Consider the following 15,344-nt stretch of genomic DNA (forward strand, 5'->3'; position numbering starts at 1 on the left):
GGTGCTGTGCGGTATGTGGATTAGGTCAAGATACTCCACTTCTCTGGTCTGGTTGATAACATCGTTCCAACAGTTACTTGTACTATCAGAGGGCCACCCGATCCTTTCTAGACTTCTTCACCGATGAATAGATGTCACGCATTAATGATATCACTTCATGAGGAACGCCGAATGCGGAAGAAACAGGTAGATTTGCGCTCATAGGGTGATAGAGTTGACTGTATTCCCATCTTTCTCTTGAAGCCTGCGCTTTTTTAATTCCTTTTGACACAGTCCTGGACAGAAAGAAACACTAGGTGTCAAAATCTCCGCATAAAATCCCATCGAAATGTGAATTTTCAAAACTTAACAAGTCATAGTAGTAGAGTCTATATAGATTGAAAAAGAATATGAGGTAAGTAGATAGAAGACAATATTATAATCAAAAGCACGGATTGAAAAACTGATTATCCATCTTCAAGAAGAAAAGAAAAGCAAAAAACACATCATGTTAAGAATCCATAAAGGATTGGTCCTGCCCGGAACCACAACCCAAGACGAGCACATCCCCGGTAGGCCAAACCCTTTAAGAGCGAACAGTGGTAGCGTCAACATCGATAGTCTTCCACAGAAGGTAAAGGTAGTCACCGCCACGGTCCTCGTTGATGTCAGAAGACATGCCCTGGAAACCCATGTCGCCAAGAGCATCAGAAGACAACGAATCCTTGGAGCGGTACAGCTGAACGTCGATGATCTTGTCGGAGTTGTTCTCCTGCGCCTGAGGAAACAGGTAGCGGTACTTGCCACCGGCTCCAGATGCCAGGTCGTCATGGCCGTCCTCTTCGCTGTCCTGGATGACGACCTGCACGTTAGTGGCGGCGTCGGAAACCTGGGTAGTCCAGACGGGAACCAGCCAGACATAGCTGCAAAAATGAAAGAACAGATTAGCGGGTTCACATTAACAAAGGGGGAGAGGAATGGATCTGAGGGGAGTCCTACTCTCCATCCTGGCCTTTGTTCACGTCGGGCTTGCCGTTGCCGACCATTTTGATAGCGTCGCTAGGCTCGGAGAACTCACTGTCTCCGGTCTCGACCTGTTTTACTATTAGCGAACGGAGTTCTTGGCTTGTAATTCATCTCACAAAAATTTACCTTGATATCGGCAAGGAACTTGTGCTGCTGGAGAGTCACGGTAAATTCAACCTCAGTATCTTCCTTATCGTCGGGTCCACCAGAGATCGCATCCGTGTGAATGGTGATGCCGGGACCATCGAAGATGCGTTCGTAGATTTTGAAGGTGTCACCCTTGCCGACATTGACTGTCCGAGCAAAAGAAGGATCATTAGCTAAAGAACATCTACAACACTTTTCAAGCGATAATGAACTCGGATACTGACACTCCTGTTCGATCGAGCGCTTCTCGCTGATCGTCTCTTCGGTCGAAATCTGGCTGACGCTGGACAAGGCAGTCTCCAACTGAGACGAGGTCTCCATGCCCGCGCTGACCTTAGCTTCGGCGACACCGTACGATGCGCCAAGCTCAATTCCAGAGCTGACGGATTCAGACTCCGTCTTGGTCACCGAGCTGGTCTCCTCCAAGAAGTTTGAGCGTTTAATCTCATAGGAGGTATCGATGGTTCGCTTGAGCGCCGACTCGGTGTTATTGGGGTTCTCAACCTCCTGGAGGAGGCTGTACCGGAAGTGACCCTTCATGGTCACCTCGACTGTCTTGCCCTGGGCACGACGAGCGACGCTGTTTTCCACGGGAATAGCACCGACCAAGGGCTGAATGGCGACGGCCGTGAAGAGGGCCGCGTTGCGAAGGGTAGTCCACATCGTGAATGAAGAAGAAAATAAAATATCAAAGAGGGACTATAGACAACAAGGTTCTATTAAAGAATGGACGGAAACCGTTTGAGGCCCGAGTAAATTGAAAGTGAATGTGGTGATTGCGGATTTTCTTTTCCTCTTCGGCCATTCTGTAGGAATAACCAGCAGTTTATAAACGTTTGACAAGCTCTTCTCGTATCGGCTTGGCCGTTAGTTTATTTCGGATGTTCGTCCAGCCAAGAAATTAAAGTAAATCAAAATCACCTATCATCGCACCAGACGAGGGGGCTCTTCTGTTGGGCCCCCCTTTGCGTGCTATCCAGGCGCTTAAATTAAGACGGCCTAACGACTATAGCCCTTAGCGGATTTAAAAAGTGGTACTGACGTGAGAGACAATAGGCCAAGGGGGCGGAGTGAAAACAAGGCTGAGAAGCAGCTGTTTCATCAGATGTCACCCAAGATACTATTGAGTGGAACCGCACAATGTCCAGTCTAGCAGCTTCATTGGCCGGATTGTATCTGGGTTCCTTCGGGCTCCGGGTATAGTTGGGGATGTAAACTTGTAATTGAGGAAATCCGCCTCGGCGGGTCTGCGCACCCTCACTAGAAGCCAGTATCCACTCAATATAGCCATCCTTCAAATGGTGATGAGAGGGTACTCTATATGGTCTCACAGCCTCTGAGAACAATTCTGTTAATTCACTCATCGGTAGGAGCAAGACCAATTGAATGCCAAGAGACTTTCGAGAGTAGGATCAGGCGCGTAGATAGTGTATTCGAACGCTTTGGGGGCAGGGCTGACTCTGAAGGATGGAACAGTTCAGGACCAATGCGCGGCCAAGACAGTCCGCGGGCGCGTCTTGGCAGGAACAACACAACTCCACCCATCCTTCCCCTAAGTATGCTAACCATGAGCCCATTTATCCAGGCTGGAGTACCGGGCGAGTACTACTAGCAAATTCTGGAAATAATTGCGTGCGGCAGCTGCATTCTCGTAAAATGGGTGGCCGTGGCGTATTGTGAGAAAAGCGGTCGTGCCGATTCTAGTCGAGCGAGATGGAAGAAAGATGTGGTTGATTTCCATGCTAGACACCCATATGAGAGGCAGACCCATAAGCTCTCTTTCTGTCTATCCTTTGATTCCTTTCAAGCGTAAAGATCCCCAGGCAGAACCTAATTTGCATGTCCGCATGGGAAAGGGGCACTGCCTTCTCATTTTGGTGTTTCTCGGAAGCAAGATGGGGGCGGTTTCAGCTAAACAGCCGACGATTTGGCAGATCAACTGCCCATCAGCCTCACGAGGTTAAGTCCCAGGGAATACGGAGTAGGGCCACTTATCAATAATGCGATAGACCGCTAGGATGTTGACATGTACAAATCGTGCAATGATCATCTCGATCCACCAGTTAGACTCCAGTCAACGGGTCGTAGAGAGACCCATCATAGGCTTAAAAGAGAGGTGAGAAAATCAGGGGTTCCGTCTCCGAAAGAGTCACTTCGCCCCCATTTAGGTCTCTGCATCTGTTCAGGCTTCGAAAAGAATGGCATTTTTGGACCCCAAGGCGGCAAGGGGGAAATGGAATTTGAGACCACCGAAGTAATGCCGCAGTAGGTACAGCTGTTTAGCCTTCATGAGATGACATCACATATGAGTTTTTGAGCAAATAGAAATCCGGCGCCATGTGAGTCGCAGGGCCACTGTTGAGATTTTCAATGATGGAGTCGATGAAGGTGTTCGGATTGTTGTCGTGAGGCAGGGAAAATCACGTGGACGCATCATCGCCAAGCAGGCGTCCTGAACTTGAGCTTCGATCCGATTGTACGTACTCCGTACACCGCAGCTACGATGTTCCTACGGAGTAAACATTCCCATTCCCTGAGTGCCTCTCCACATCCGCTCCCTCTCAGTGATCCTACGGCAAGTGGGCCGCTCGAAGGGTCTTGCGGGATTGCTCAGTGGATGGTTCGGTTACCCTATTTCTATGTACCTATTAACTATTTCTACTTTCTACTTAGAACTCTGCCAAGAGAAAGTGCCAAGAAAAGGCGCGGCTTTCCCACGAGAGCGAAAAGAAAGGAGAAACTCCGTACAATATGAGATTTCAAGCTCTTTGCATAGAGTCGCTGTGCCTGGTGTTTAGGATACGTTATCCCTGCGGCGAAACTGTCGTAAACAGTGCGTCGCTCTCGCATCGATAGGACCGATTTATAACAAATATTATCGCTCTTAAGATCAATTAACGCCATTACTTGATCAGAATTTCTCTCCATCGTGTCCGTTTCATATCGTGGCTTCTCGTTGAACAAACGATCCGGGATAAGGCCAGCATTATCCGGATTGCCAAATTTGACTCGCAGCTAGCAACCTTGCAAAGAATCGATTACAATGCAAACCATGACATCACCATTGGTGGTGGGAATGCAGGCGTTATGTTTATTTTGGAGGCCCACTACAGACGGAGAAGAACAACCGGCAAATCAAGGACAAGCACAAAAGATCACCGCTACATCTTGCCTCAGCGCGCAATTATATGGACATAGTGGGAATTTACTTGAGTAATATGATGCAGACCCGAACTTCCGAGAGTCGGATGGTAGAACTCCACTGATGATTGCAACAGCTTTGAAACACCCCGAATTGCCGAGCTTCATCTCCTTGATGACAGAACAGTCCATAATGTCCAGAGCTTCGATAAAGAGACACATTGGTACATATGGACCAGAAGAGGCTTTTCGAACATTATATATCCCATCAATGCCAGTCCCATAAATCCGAATCTACAGGGCATACAAGAAAAGACAACGCGAGAGCTAACCCTTTGCTTCGGGCCGCTCGTTGGAGACGCTTGTCAGTTGTCAGGTCACTCCTGTCCAGAATTTCGCATTAGCTCGGTATTCAGCAAATTAAACACTCAATAGCCCTCCTTTCAGGATAGCTCTACATGTTTTCTAAAATTGATTCCTGTAACTATTCTTTGTGATAGTTCTAAGTAACCTTTTCTCTATTGACGACCAAGGATTTGAAGATACGGTAAAGCGCATTACTATCAGACTCCCAAAAGCCGTTGCACAAGAAATCACACCTAGTAGGCAAAAGGAGACCTGACCGAATCGGGCGAGCAAATGATCGCACAAGCTCCAAAGTTATAATGGGCGCAGCTACATCGTTTCGCGCGGAAACTATATGTTTAAAGGGTATATGTATAAATCACTTCTATTCAACTAGTACAAAGTGATTGGAATTGGGGGTGTCTGATTTTCGAAAGCCCACACAAAAAACAGCAAAAACAAGGACCCAAATATGTGCATTTGTAAGTACCCAGTGTCATTTCCCTGGCTCAAAGTGGCTCCATCATAGAAATTGCCATATCAAGTTTGTCTTTATGCACAATACCCATTTCTACCTGTCTACCAATAACTCGTACAGTCCACCCCTGGCAGTTTTCGTAACAGCTCCTCGGTTGGGTGCGCGTGGAGGACTCTCGTTTTCTGCGATTTCCTTGACTATTATTGCCTCCCGCTCCGCCACAATAGTCAAGTTGTACAGGGTCTGAAAGGATCTGGTGTTTGTTATGTTAACACAACGCATTGGTTCGTATCTCATGTTTTGTGCGTCGCCTAGGACCTGATACATCATCCCGGGCTGATTCTCACCCGCAACGAAAAGAGACCAATGTAAGGGCTCTCCTGAGCCTTGATTCTCAAGAACAAGAGAGAGGTAGAGGTCCTTGGTCGGGGGCGGTGGGCAATTGTCTGGTTTATCATTATGTTCAATCCATTTCTCCGTTCCCTTGCGTCTTGAAAAGGAACGACCGTTGACCTCGCACACCTCTCTAAGACCAACTGTCCTATAAGGGGTGCTTAAATCTGGACAATAACTCATTTTCTTGGGAGCTCAGATGTATATGTTCTGAGTAGATATGAGCTTTGTTGGGGTTCTCCTTGGTATATCACCTCAATCCTCTTGGGGAGTCAAGAGGACCGCTTGGGAGGGTGCTCATATAATCCTTTTATATTCTTGTTCCAGGGCCTCTTCATCAACATTTCATTGTTTAACCCACATAAAGAAAGTGTCAAACAAGTGGAGAATCTGTCGCAATTCTACTACAACATAGCTGGCACCAGACAACCTACAGTTTAGGAGAATGCCTTTATTTCAGCCTTGGAATTAAATAGAGGAGCTTGCCGGTTTAATATTCGCAAACCCCCGGGAAACAACTATTTATCATGTAAGAACAGGTATGTGTATACCTCGGTTGACCAAACATGATGAATTGGTTCGAGCGCTCTCTTACCTCTAAATTCATGAAGGTGCGGAACCCCATTTACGTAGTGTATTTATAGCTATTTTGCGACTACTAAGAGATAAACACTTTCATAAATTCCTCTAATCGCTAGAATATAAGTAATTAATCGATATAACCAACATATTATGTGGGAAATGGAAGTAACGATACAGGCCTACCTTAATGGTCACTATGGTGAGGTCTCTAAGCTCCCTTTTTATACATCTCTTCCTCGATAAAATATGACCACTGTATACTCCCTTGACCTATCTCGTACCCTTCAGTAATAATTGCAGCGTCACTGAAAACATTTTCCTCGCCATAAAATTGCTACTACTCAAAACCAATCTAAAACATCACACCCATATAACAACATTACTTGACAGGATGGCGGACTATTCGAGCGGCATACCATACTATCCCGGAACCTGGAGGTAAAACACCAATACGTCAAAAGGGAAAAGACCATTTTTCCTTGTCCCTCACCCGTCAACCCCTTAACCCCTTGGACCTCCCGCGTGATGGGATTCTCATCATGGTTCTAGGCAAGCAATCAGGGCGACTTGTACTTGAGTGCGACTTCTCTATCGTGGAGAAAAGGGGACGTAGCATACTACCTCCTGAGGCTGAAGCAATGCGTCTCGTGAACAAATACCCCTCTATCCCTTCATTGGAGATCATTTCGGCGCGTTTTGATCCTGAGGAAGGGTGGCATTACGATAGATCGCGTTAAGGGATCGACACTGGAAGAGAAGTGGAATACACTGGATGATACCACCAAAGAGTCCATCTGTCATCAAACGTGTGATATTGTTTCCAAGATTCGAGAAATCCCAAAGCCACCAAAGTTTGAAGGCCTCTTCCTATGCCTGGCCGATGGCTCTCCCTCGAAAGACCCAGCATTCGAAGATCCGCAAAAACCAGAAAGACCTTTGCGAAGCGAATCTAAGGTACGAGCTCGCATATTCGAACGTTACTATGCCCGCAATGGCCATCTCTATGCAAATGAGCTGCCCTACATGTTACCGCAAGCGGAGACTTCGGTTTTCACGCATGGCGACATTGCCCCGCGCAACATCATGGTCGACTATCAGAAAAAAATCACTGGGCTGATTGACTGGGAATCTGCGGGTTGGTTTCCAGTATACTAGGAGTAAACACAAATCCTAAGAACTACCTTCCGGGGCGATTGGTCGGAATAGATTGATCGGACTGCACCGCAGAGGTGGGATATCAAGGGAATCAATGCCTCCAGAAAGGTCTTGTTTTAGCCCTTGGTCTTAAACCGTCTGCTTTCTCTTTGACTTTTATGTTGTTTGCTTTGAAGGTGCCATTGCTGTACTATCTTACTCCTTCCAGAATGCCCAACTTCTCTTACCTGTGACAATTTCCTTGTTTCCTTTTATTCTACTCTTTGTCGATTTCCAAATGTGGTACCGTGATGCATCATTTAGCCTCTGGATAGATACTGCGAAATATCCCATCGAAAAAGAAAGTAAAAACAATATTATTTAACTATTTGTTTTGAACGCAATCATCCTACACAGATCCTTCATTTACAATCAATCATCTCAAGTATCAAATTAGCTCATCAACTGCCTAGGACCATCCCTTGTAAACCTAAGCAATCCAACACAATCTCCACCATCAATCTCACGCCAACAAATTCTCCTCCCCGAGCTTATTCTGTGTATACCTCGCATTAAGCTTCAACACCCTCTTTGCTTCATTGTAATCACGAATGCTGAGTGGCAGAGTCTGCTGGCTAACAAACCATTGCACCTGCTCCGTGCAAGGCGGCGTAGTCAATGAGCCAGTGTAACTGTAAATAGCACTCCCTTCCAGATGTCTACTCAGCAGATGAAAGTCGGTCGGTCCAGTATTCGTTGCAGTTCCTGGTTCGGCTATTTCATCGCAATGATTGAATATAGAGTCGAAGGGGGCGAAGGAGGGTTGGTTCTCGACAAGCTGGAAGAGGAAGTCGACGACGGCGGTTTCGTCTTGGACTTCGTTAGTATAATGGGAATAGTAATGATGATGCGGTGGGGTGGTAGTGATCACGTACTCGCAGTCTGAAAGATGAAGTGCACTTCCATGGGAAAGTACTCCCCGTTGATGCGATGCTCGCTAGGAGTGTGGAAATTAAACTGTTTCAGAGGATATTGTTTGTTCTTCAGAGTCAAGGATCCTCGAGCTAGAACCTCCAAACCGGCACCAATGTTTTCGAAAGTGGATGCATTGGTGTTGGGAATGTCGATGTGAAGGGTACCAGGAGCGGCATAGCCAATTTCCTCCGTGATGATATCGATGGGGGACTGATGACGACCGGAAGCACAAGCTTCGTTCTTCGATGGATCTAGATCATGCCAGTGAAGGGGGCCGGTGTCTCCATTGTATGTGTATTCCTTGACTTCTACTTGCGAGTCGCGCGTGGTAACTCGAGAACGATCAATAACATAAGTATGAGCTGTGCTGGCTAGCAGAAGAGCCGTAAAGAAATTCATTCTGACGATGAACGAGATGAGGATGTAGGATACACGGTATGTCTCTCAGAGAAAGGCTCTGTCGCATATTCCGTCGCACCTAAGATTATATACTACCTCCTCTAGTGGTACTGAGTAGCCGATCAACTTTACTCCGGTTGTACGATTGAGTAGACTACTCCATAAATTCCCAGGTCCAACATACGGCCTTACTCTGGTCCGCTAGGTCTCGTAGCAACATTCTCCGACGGTTTTTTCCCGACCAGCCTATCGACGTGGCCTTACTAGAGTTTCCCCGAGAGCCGATAATATATTCACTGGAGTTGAGGAGGCGAAGTCCCACGCGAATATGGGTCAGAACATTGGCAGAGTGACCTTTTGGGGCGACGAGGAAAACACTTTACCTGTTCGGGCTTAGCGTGTCCAGTGACTCCCCCATTTTGTGGATAGCCTCATTGTTGGCCGTCTCTCTAGGCGTAATTGCTAGTAATGTACACTTAGGAATATCGAATGATGAAGGTCTGATTCTTTCAATTTAGTTGCAAACTGTAGTTTAAATACATGAAGAATAATAAGCAATCTAGCCTAAAAAGGCAGTTAGAAGAGACATAACTTTTGAACCATGGAAATAACAGAAAATCTGCATAATCCTCGGGGATTGGTAGTTACCAATACCGATATCCGGAATAGGAAGGTCTCCTATGTGATTAGCGGTCACATACGGTTGACACTCATCTTGTCCGGGACATGCAAAGCCACCCTCTTCCTCCTCAGGTGAAAAACTCAAAATGTCATGTTTCATCCGCCGGGTTGATGAAGGGACCGTCTTGGCCTTTTTTCGACAAAAGGCGGCTTGCCGACAGACTACTGCCAAGCTCAGAGTAACTTGAATTCGTCAGGGCTCAGAAACTTGTCCCATCATGATTCAGAGGTTCCCGGCTTGTTAGCATCGTGAAGGGTCTTTCAAGATTTATACTAAGAGCCCAATTGATAGACTCTCCATTATTTGACTTCCTGTGTACCCTGAGTTTCGTCTCCCCCTATCTCAACCCCTCCAGAAAGCGCCAAACTAAGAAAGAGTTTAGGCAGTGGGATCGGGGCTTGCGGCTTATGAATCCCCTTATTGAAGACACGACATACTCTTGGTATTAAGACCTGGTATTTGATCATGTTTGTTAGGAATTTTTGAAGAAACGGCTTAATGCAGGACTGGAGAGATCATCGCACCGCGAGGCTCGAGATAAAAGATGTGCAGGAAGTCTAAGCGCTCATGTTCACGTCTGTCATGATTCTAGGAATTATATTTCCACCGAAGATTGATATATGAGCCACCGCGTTATTTCCATGATTCTATTCATCGGGATGTCTTTCTTACACATCCTGCCGCTATATATGCTTATATGACTGCGCACTCCGTCAGAGGACGGTTTTCCACTATTCTCTTATAGGAAAGCACACTCAGGTCAAGCGTCTGGAATGCTCCGTACACGATCAACTCAGCCATGCCACGTCCGCAGGCCGGAGCCTGCTGACTGCCATGGCCAGAGAAGCCGACACAGAAGAACAAATTGCTAACTTCGCTATGCGGGCCAACAATAGCATTGTGGTCAAACGTGTTGAACTCATAGTGACCCATCCAGGAGTTTGTCACCCGTGCACTGGCGAATTGAGGAACCCGGCGAGTGATCACCGGCAAGATCTTCTCTTCCCGAGCATTTTCCGCGAAGCTGAAATCGTTCACATCCACCGCAGTGTCGGGACCAATGGGTGGGCAGCCAACTAGGTAGTCTTTGGCGCCATACGAGCGGAGATGAACGCCCGATGGATCGATGGTTAGGGGCAAATCTTGCGGGAGTGGCTCGTCGACTTCGAAGATGTAGGTGTACCGTCGTCTAGCCTCGATGGGGAGATCAATTTCCCCTAGTCTCGAGACAGTGGCAGCGCGAGTTCCTGCAGCGTTAACCAGCTTGCCCACTGTGATATGTTGCCCGCTTTGCAACTCAATACTTTGCTTTGGTCTTTCTGTACATTCACACCAACGACCTCATTGCTGATATACTCCACCCCCTTCTCACGGGCTGTTCGACGTAACCATTCAATCATCCAGAGGGCATTGAAAGCACCCTCGTCGACGAGGTTAAGACTTCCAGTGTGAATGTCATCCGTGAAGAAGAATGGGTACTTCTCCTTGATCTCGGCCCTTGGTATGATCTGCGTGCCAGCTCCACAGCTCGCCTGCAATTCCTGGTCCTTTTTCAACACCTCCGTGAAGCTCTCCGAGTCCGATAAATAGAGATATCCAAAGTTGCGGATCGGGGCATCCGACACGCACGCGTCCGGCGGAAACTCGTTACCGAAACGTTTGACGAATTCGGCGGCGTACTGAGCAATCTGGACGTTGATGGCCGTTGCAAATTGTTGTCGCATGCAATAGTTACTCGCTTTGGTAGCGGAGTGCTGTAGCGATGGATTCCGTTCGACGACGAGCACTGATCTCTTGAAGTCAGGGTTCGTGATCAGGTGCCATGCGATGGAAGAGCCGCTGGTGGCACCGCCGACAATCACTACATCATAATGCTGACGGAGAGGAGTGGTGGGGAATTCTTCGGCCAACATGTTGATTTTGAACGAATGGGAAACCGTTTATGAAAGAAAAAAGGGGAGCTAAATGAATGTTTCAGTTGAACTTCTAGCTCTTCAAGCTGGTAACCTGAGGAGTCTGGCTATTCCTTCCGGTTTATATAGTTCACGACATCCGCGTCCAAAAGCATTACATTCACCCATACTCCCCCAGTATCCTGCCAAATCTGTTGTCGTTAGAAGCTTCCTGATCAATATGTGATTCATAAGCTCGCATATTAAGGCGACTACTTCAAATCATGTCATTCAATGCAATATTTCCCCGTCGCGATAAACTGCCAGTTTGGCTGGAGATGAGTAAGCGCATGTGGGCCCCTGGACTATTCGGGCGGCCACTCGCCATTGGCCGGAGACAAACAGGCAGGAGTCCCCGACAACCCAAAATGGGACTTTGATTCCATCAAATCTCTAAAAGACTAGATGTATCCCCTTCGAACGTAGCCTTTGCGGCCATTTTTAGTTTAACTTTTCCTTTTAAAAACTGCCTCCGAACCAACCACGCAACAATGTCACCTCGCATCTTCATGTAGGTATATACAATCCACTCTTGAAAGTAGTGTATGAACGCTGACAGTGGTTCGCCCTAGAACCGGAGCAACAGGATACATCGGCGGCGATGTCCTCTACGCTCTCACGGAAGCATTCCGTTCATCAAAGATTATGGCTCTTGCTCGAAACGAAAGCCGCGCGGCCCTGATCAGCAAGAAGTTTCCCACTGTGACTCCAGTCATTGGAGACCTTGACTCCACAACCCCGATCACAAATGAGGCCTCCGAGGCTGATGTTGTTCTCCGTGAGTTGCTGATGCTAACATCGGGAAACCACTTTCACTGACGTTGGGGAAACCAAAGACCTGGCAAGCTCCAACCATCTGAACAGCGCAACTGCTATCACGCAAGGACTGACGCAAACCAAACGCCAAAGCCCAGGTGATTGATTCCGTTCCCCCATATATACCTCTCCGGCTTGAATGGGAGTCTAACAAAAACGTCAATATCATCAGTCTGGATCCAAATCTCTGGAGCAAGCCTCCTCTCGGGCCCCGATATTGCGGCAAATGTCTACGGACAAGCGCGTGCCCAAGAGTACAACGATCTCCACGGCATCGATGAAATCCGAAGCATCATCACTTCCTCCCCAAAACGTGCCGTTGACAATCTTCTCCTTAAGCTTTCTGCTTCCCAACCGAACGTCCGAACAGCCATAATTTATGGTCCGTTGATCTATGGCCTGGGCCGAGGCCCGGTCAACCAACGCAGCATTCAGCTACCTGACCTTGCAAAAGCAACTCTTCGAAATGGCCATGGTATTCAGGTCGGGAAAGGTCTCAGCTGCTGGAGTAACATTCACGTTTCCGATCTGGCCAATTTGATCGTGACATTGGTGCAGAAAGCGACATCCTCCAGCTCCTCGGGTGCAGGACTGTGGAAGGAGGATGGAATTTATTTTGCGGAGAACGGAAAGATGGTTCGTTACATTTCCATATTCTGCCTTTAACTCCTTGATGTGTGATTTTCTGATGTCTAATAATTAGCCTTTTGGAGAGATCTCCAAACGAGTGTCTTCGTTTGCTGCCGAGAAAGGCTTGATCAAGAGTCCTGAGGTCAAGGAGATCGACGCGGAAGCTGCAGACAAATTGACTGCTCATGGCGCTGTGTTGTGGGGAACTAACGCTGATTATCAGGCCTTCCGGGCACGAGAGCAGCTAGGTTGGAAGCCGCTGGGCCCTACTTTGGAGGAAGAGATTCCTAGAGCGGTTTTGGAAGAGGCTTCGCGCCCTGAGTCGAAGATCTAATCCTCAATCCGCTTCTTAGAAGATGTCATATTAAATGTTTTCCCAGTTCATTCTGTAGCCAACGTAATATCATGTCGCAATGATAGGGCATCTCTCATGTTTCATAACATCAAACCAGCTCAGTGTATAATCCTTCGCCTCTGCTCGCGCCTTCCAGACACATTGTGCAGTTCCGGCGGCCGCAGAGAAGGGCCCCAGAGACGTCCGATTCCCGGCAGTAATTAACCAGTCCAGTGATTTGTACTGCAGGTCAGGTTCCAGTGCTTCACAGGCCGCCACAAACCCAGGCCAGATTATCGTTTTATCACTGGTTGCGCTTCCCAAATGGGCGTTATCGCTGCGCGCCAAGAAGTCCAAACACTTTCGGACAGTATCTTGAAGGATCCATGCGCTGATATTGGGAATGCGACGATAGTAAAACAAGATCAAAGCCTGGTGCATCGCTTGGGCTTTGAAGTAGGTCGCCTGGTTCTCGCTGCCCTCGTCGTCTCTCGCCGAGAGAGGGGTAAATGGCGGTTCCCATGACAGGATGTACTGTTCAAGAGCGCTCGCTCGCCGCTTTAATTCTTCCGTAACGCGTACATCCACAGTTGGACCTCTGTGGAGTAGTTCTTGTTCGTTAGCCAGACGAATTACCTGCGATAGGAGAGCCAATAAAGATTCCGGGATTCCATAAATATCTTCGAACAGCGTCTCGTTCCACTGGCCCATTATTTCCAGGTGGATATCATTCTGGCCGATCTTCTTGCTTTTCTCCAACGCGATGTCAATCTCCCCATCCAGGCCGTTGTGTACCATACGGAAGCTTCTTAGGGAGATTGGGGAAGACTCAATCGAGAGTAAGCTGGAGCTGGGCCGGTCTGGACAGATGTTGAGAAGAGCACATCCGCATGTACTTTCGGCCATAATCCGTATATAGGTGTATACGTGATGCAAAGATCGGACCTTAACCGACTGGTGTGATTTTGGGAGACCACGTATGCGAATTAGATATTCTGCGTCAACGAGGAAAGCCTGTGCATTTGAATTCTCTCCGTGAAAGATCTGTGCTGTCGCATTAGTGCCTTGAACAGATCACCAAGCGATGGGTGAAACATACCGAGAGCATAACCATTGACAAAGTGGCAACTAGTATTTCCTTATATTTGGCCCTTCCTGGTCCCAAAACCTCCTTATTCATAGCCAATCCTAAATGCTGGGCGGCTATATCTTTGAATCTCTTCCCCGATACATTCAAGTCCTCGGCAGATTCGTTTCGTGCATACATGTGGAGGCAGCTCGCAGCGAGAAGGGAATAGAATAAAGATAGCCTAGTATGGCTAGCAGTGTGGTTAATGCTGAGCTCCGCAAATGTGCTCATTGCACTAGGCAGATAGATTCCCTGCCAGGGGCACTTCATGGAATTCCTCAAAGGGAAAGATAGAGATTGGACGTTCTCCTTGAAATAGCGGAGCAGATCAGGCGCTAGTGGAGGCATACGCTTGATTTCTTGAAGTCCGGGTGAAGGGCTAGGGCTCAGAGTCGTTAAAGATTGCTGAAAAACGATTTCGTCGGGGCTTCCTCCCAGGCCTTCTGCAAGAGGTATGCGAAGGTCATGAGGTAAATGTTCGAGCTGCATCAGTGTGTTTACGGCATTTGTGTTCTGAGACTCCTCGACCAGATCATACAACCCAGCCAAAAAGTGAGTATCCCCGGGGGTAGCGGATTCCGTATCCAATGATTGCCAGATCGCATCCATCTCGAACTCGTGGGGCGGAAAATCTGATTGTGAAGTAATTGCAGTGTCAAGAGACGCCTCGCGCAGCGCCATGTCCAATACACCGAATGGACCTTGAAGCGAACCCTCGTTTCCGCTCTCCAGTATTGTCAACGCAGTACTGGCGGACTGTTGGCCAAGACTATCTATCGTCATTTGTGTCATTCTCCGCTGGTCCGCCACTGGTACACGAGTTAGCAATCGCAGTCATACCGAATTCGATGTAGGTAGGTTACCGGAGAACAATGGGCGGCGATAGATCCGGACCGTGTCGTTATTGGCATCATCGTCGACCCAGCACAATTGGCGCTCGTATCCAAGACACTCAAGATCTTGTTGCTGGCATTTTTGGCAGATCGGGCGAGTTTCGTCGCATTTCACATGGCGCCTGCGACAGGTTCCACACCCAGTAAGGGTGCGATTGCGTCGCAACATTTTGCATGATACCTCAGATACTGGCGCTAGTTGAACGGATAATTAAGCAACCAGAAGCAGGCCTACCGTAGTTGATCACCTGATGCACGCCCCCACCTGATGCACGAAAATCAATTGCACACCGATATTTTCACGATTTT

The 15,344-nt window shown here is 47.8% G+C and overlaps 5 protein-coding genes across 5 annotated transcripts; 1 reads left to right on the top strand and 4 right to left on the bottom strand.

Moving 5' to 3' along the window:
- Positions 1 to 565: 565 nt before the first annotated feature.
- On the bottom strand, positions 566 to 1,815 carry KD926_005195 (uncharacterized protein; the record flags this gene model as incomplete). The annotated part of the gene is made up of 4 exons (XM_053095507.1): positions 566 to 902; positions 979 to 1,073; positions 1,132 to 1,325; positions 1,377 to 1,815. The coding sequence occupies 4 exons, from the start codon at positions 1,813 to 1,815 to the stop codon at positions 566 to 568; spliced, it is 1,065 nt and encodes a 354-aa protein (XP_052949828.1).
- Positions 1,816 to 7,748: 5,933 nt separating this feature from the next.
- On the bottom strand, positions 7,749 to 8,599 carry KD926_005196 (carbonic anhydrase; the record flags this gene model as incomplete). Its single annotated transcript, XM_053095508.1, has 2 exons — positions 7,749 to 8,095; positions 8,161 to 8,599. The coding sequence occupies 2 exons, from the start codon at positions 8,597 to 8,599 to the stop codon at positions 7,749 to 7,751; spliced, it is 786 nt and encodes a 261-aa protein (XP_052949829.1).
- A 1,375-nt stretch (positions 8,600 to 9,974) lies between these two features.
- Positions 9,975 to 11,194, bottom strand: KD926_005197 (NAD(P)/FAD-dependent oxidoreductase; the record flags this gene model as incomplete). The annotated part of the gene is made up of 2 exons (XM_053095509.1): positions 9,975 to 10,544; positions 10,607 to 11,194. The coding sequence occupies 2 exons, from the start codon at positions 11,192 to 11,194 to the stop codon at positions 9,975 to 9,977; spliced, it is 1,158 nt and encodes a 385-aa protein (XP_052949830.1).
- A 530-nt stretch (positions 11,195 to 11,724) lies between these two features.
- On the top strand, positions 11,725 to 13,013 carry KD926_005198 (NAD(P)-binding protein; the record flags this gene model as incomplete). Its single annotated transcript, XM_053095510.1, has 5 exons — positions 11,725 to 11,744; positions 11,806 to 12,011; positions 12,070 to 12,147; positions 12,222 to 12,685; positions 12,753 to 13,013. The coding sequence occupies 5 exons, from the start codon at positions 11,725 to 11,727 to the stop codon at positions 13,011 to 13,013; spliced, it is 1,029 nt and encodes a 342-aa protein (XP_052949831.1).
- A 69-nt stretch (positions 13,014 to 13,082) lies between these two features.
- On the bottom strand, positions 13,083 to 15,204 carry KD926_005199 (Zn(II)2Cys6 transcription factor; the record flags this gene model as incomplete). The annotated part of the gene is made up of 3 exons (XM_053095511.1): positions 13,083 to 14,057; positions 14,113 to 14,951; positions 15,006 to 15,204. The coding sequence occupies 3 exons, from the start codon at positions 15,202 to 15,204 to the stop codon at positions 13,083 to 13,085; spliced, it is 2,013 nt and encodes a 670-aa protein (XP_052949832.1).
- Positions 15,205 to 15,344: the final 140 nt, after the last annotated feature.

Source organism: Aspergillus affinis (assembly GCF_023601865.1).
Source record: "Aspergillus affinis strain CMG 70 chromosome Unknown NODE_259_length_15344_cov_88_409118, whole genome shotgun sequence".
NCBI classification, from domain to species: Eukaryota; Fungi; Ascomycota; class Eurotiomycetes; order Eurotiales; family Aspergillaceae; genus Aspergillus; species Aspergillus affinis.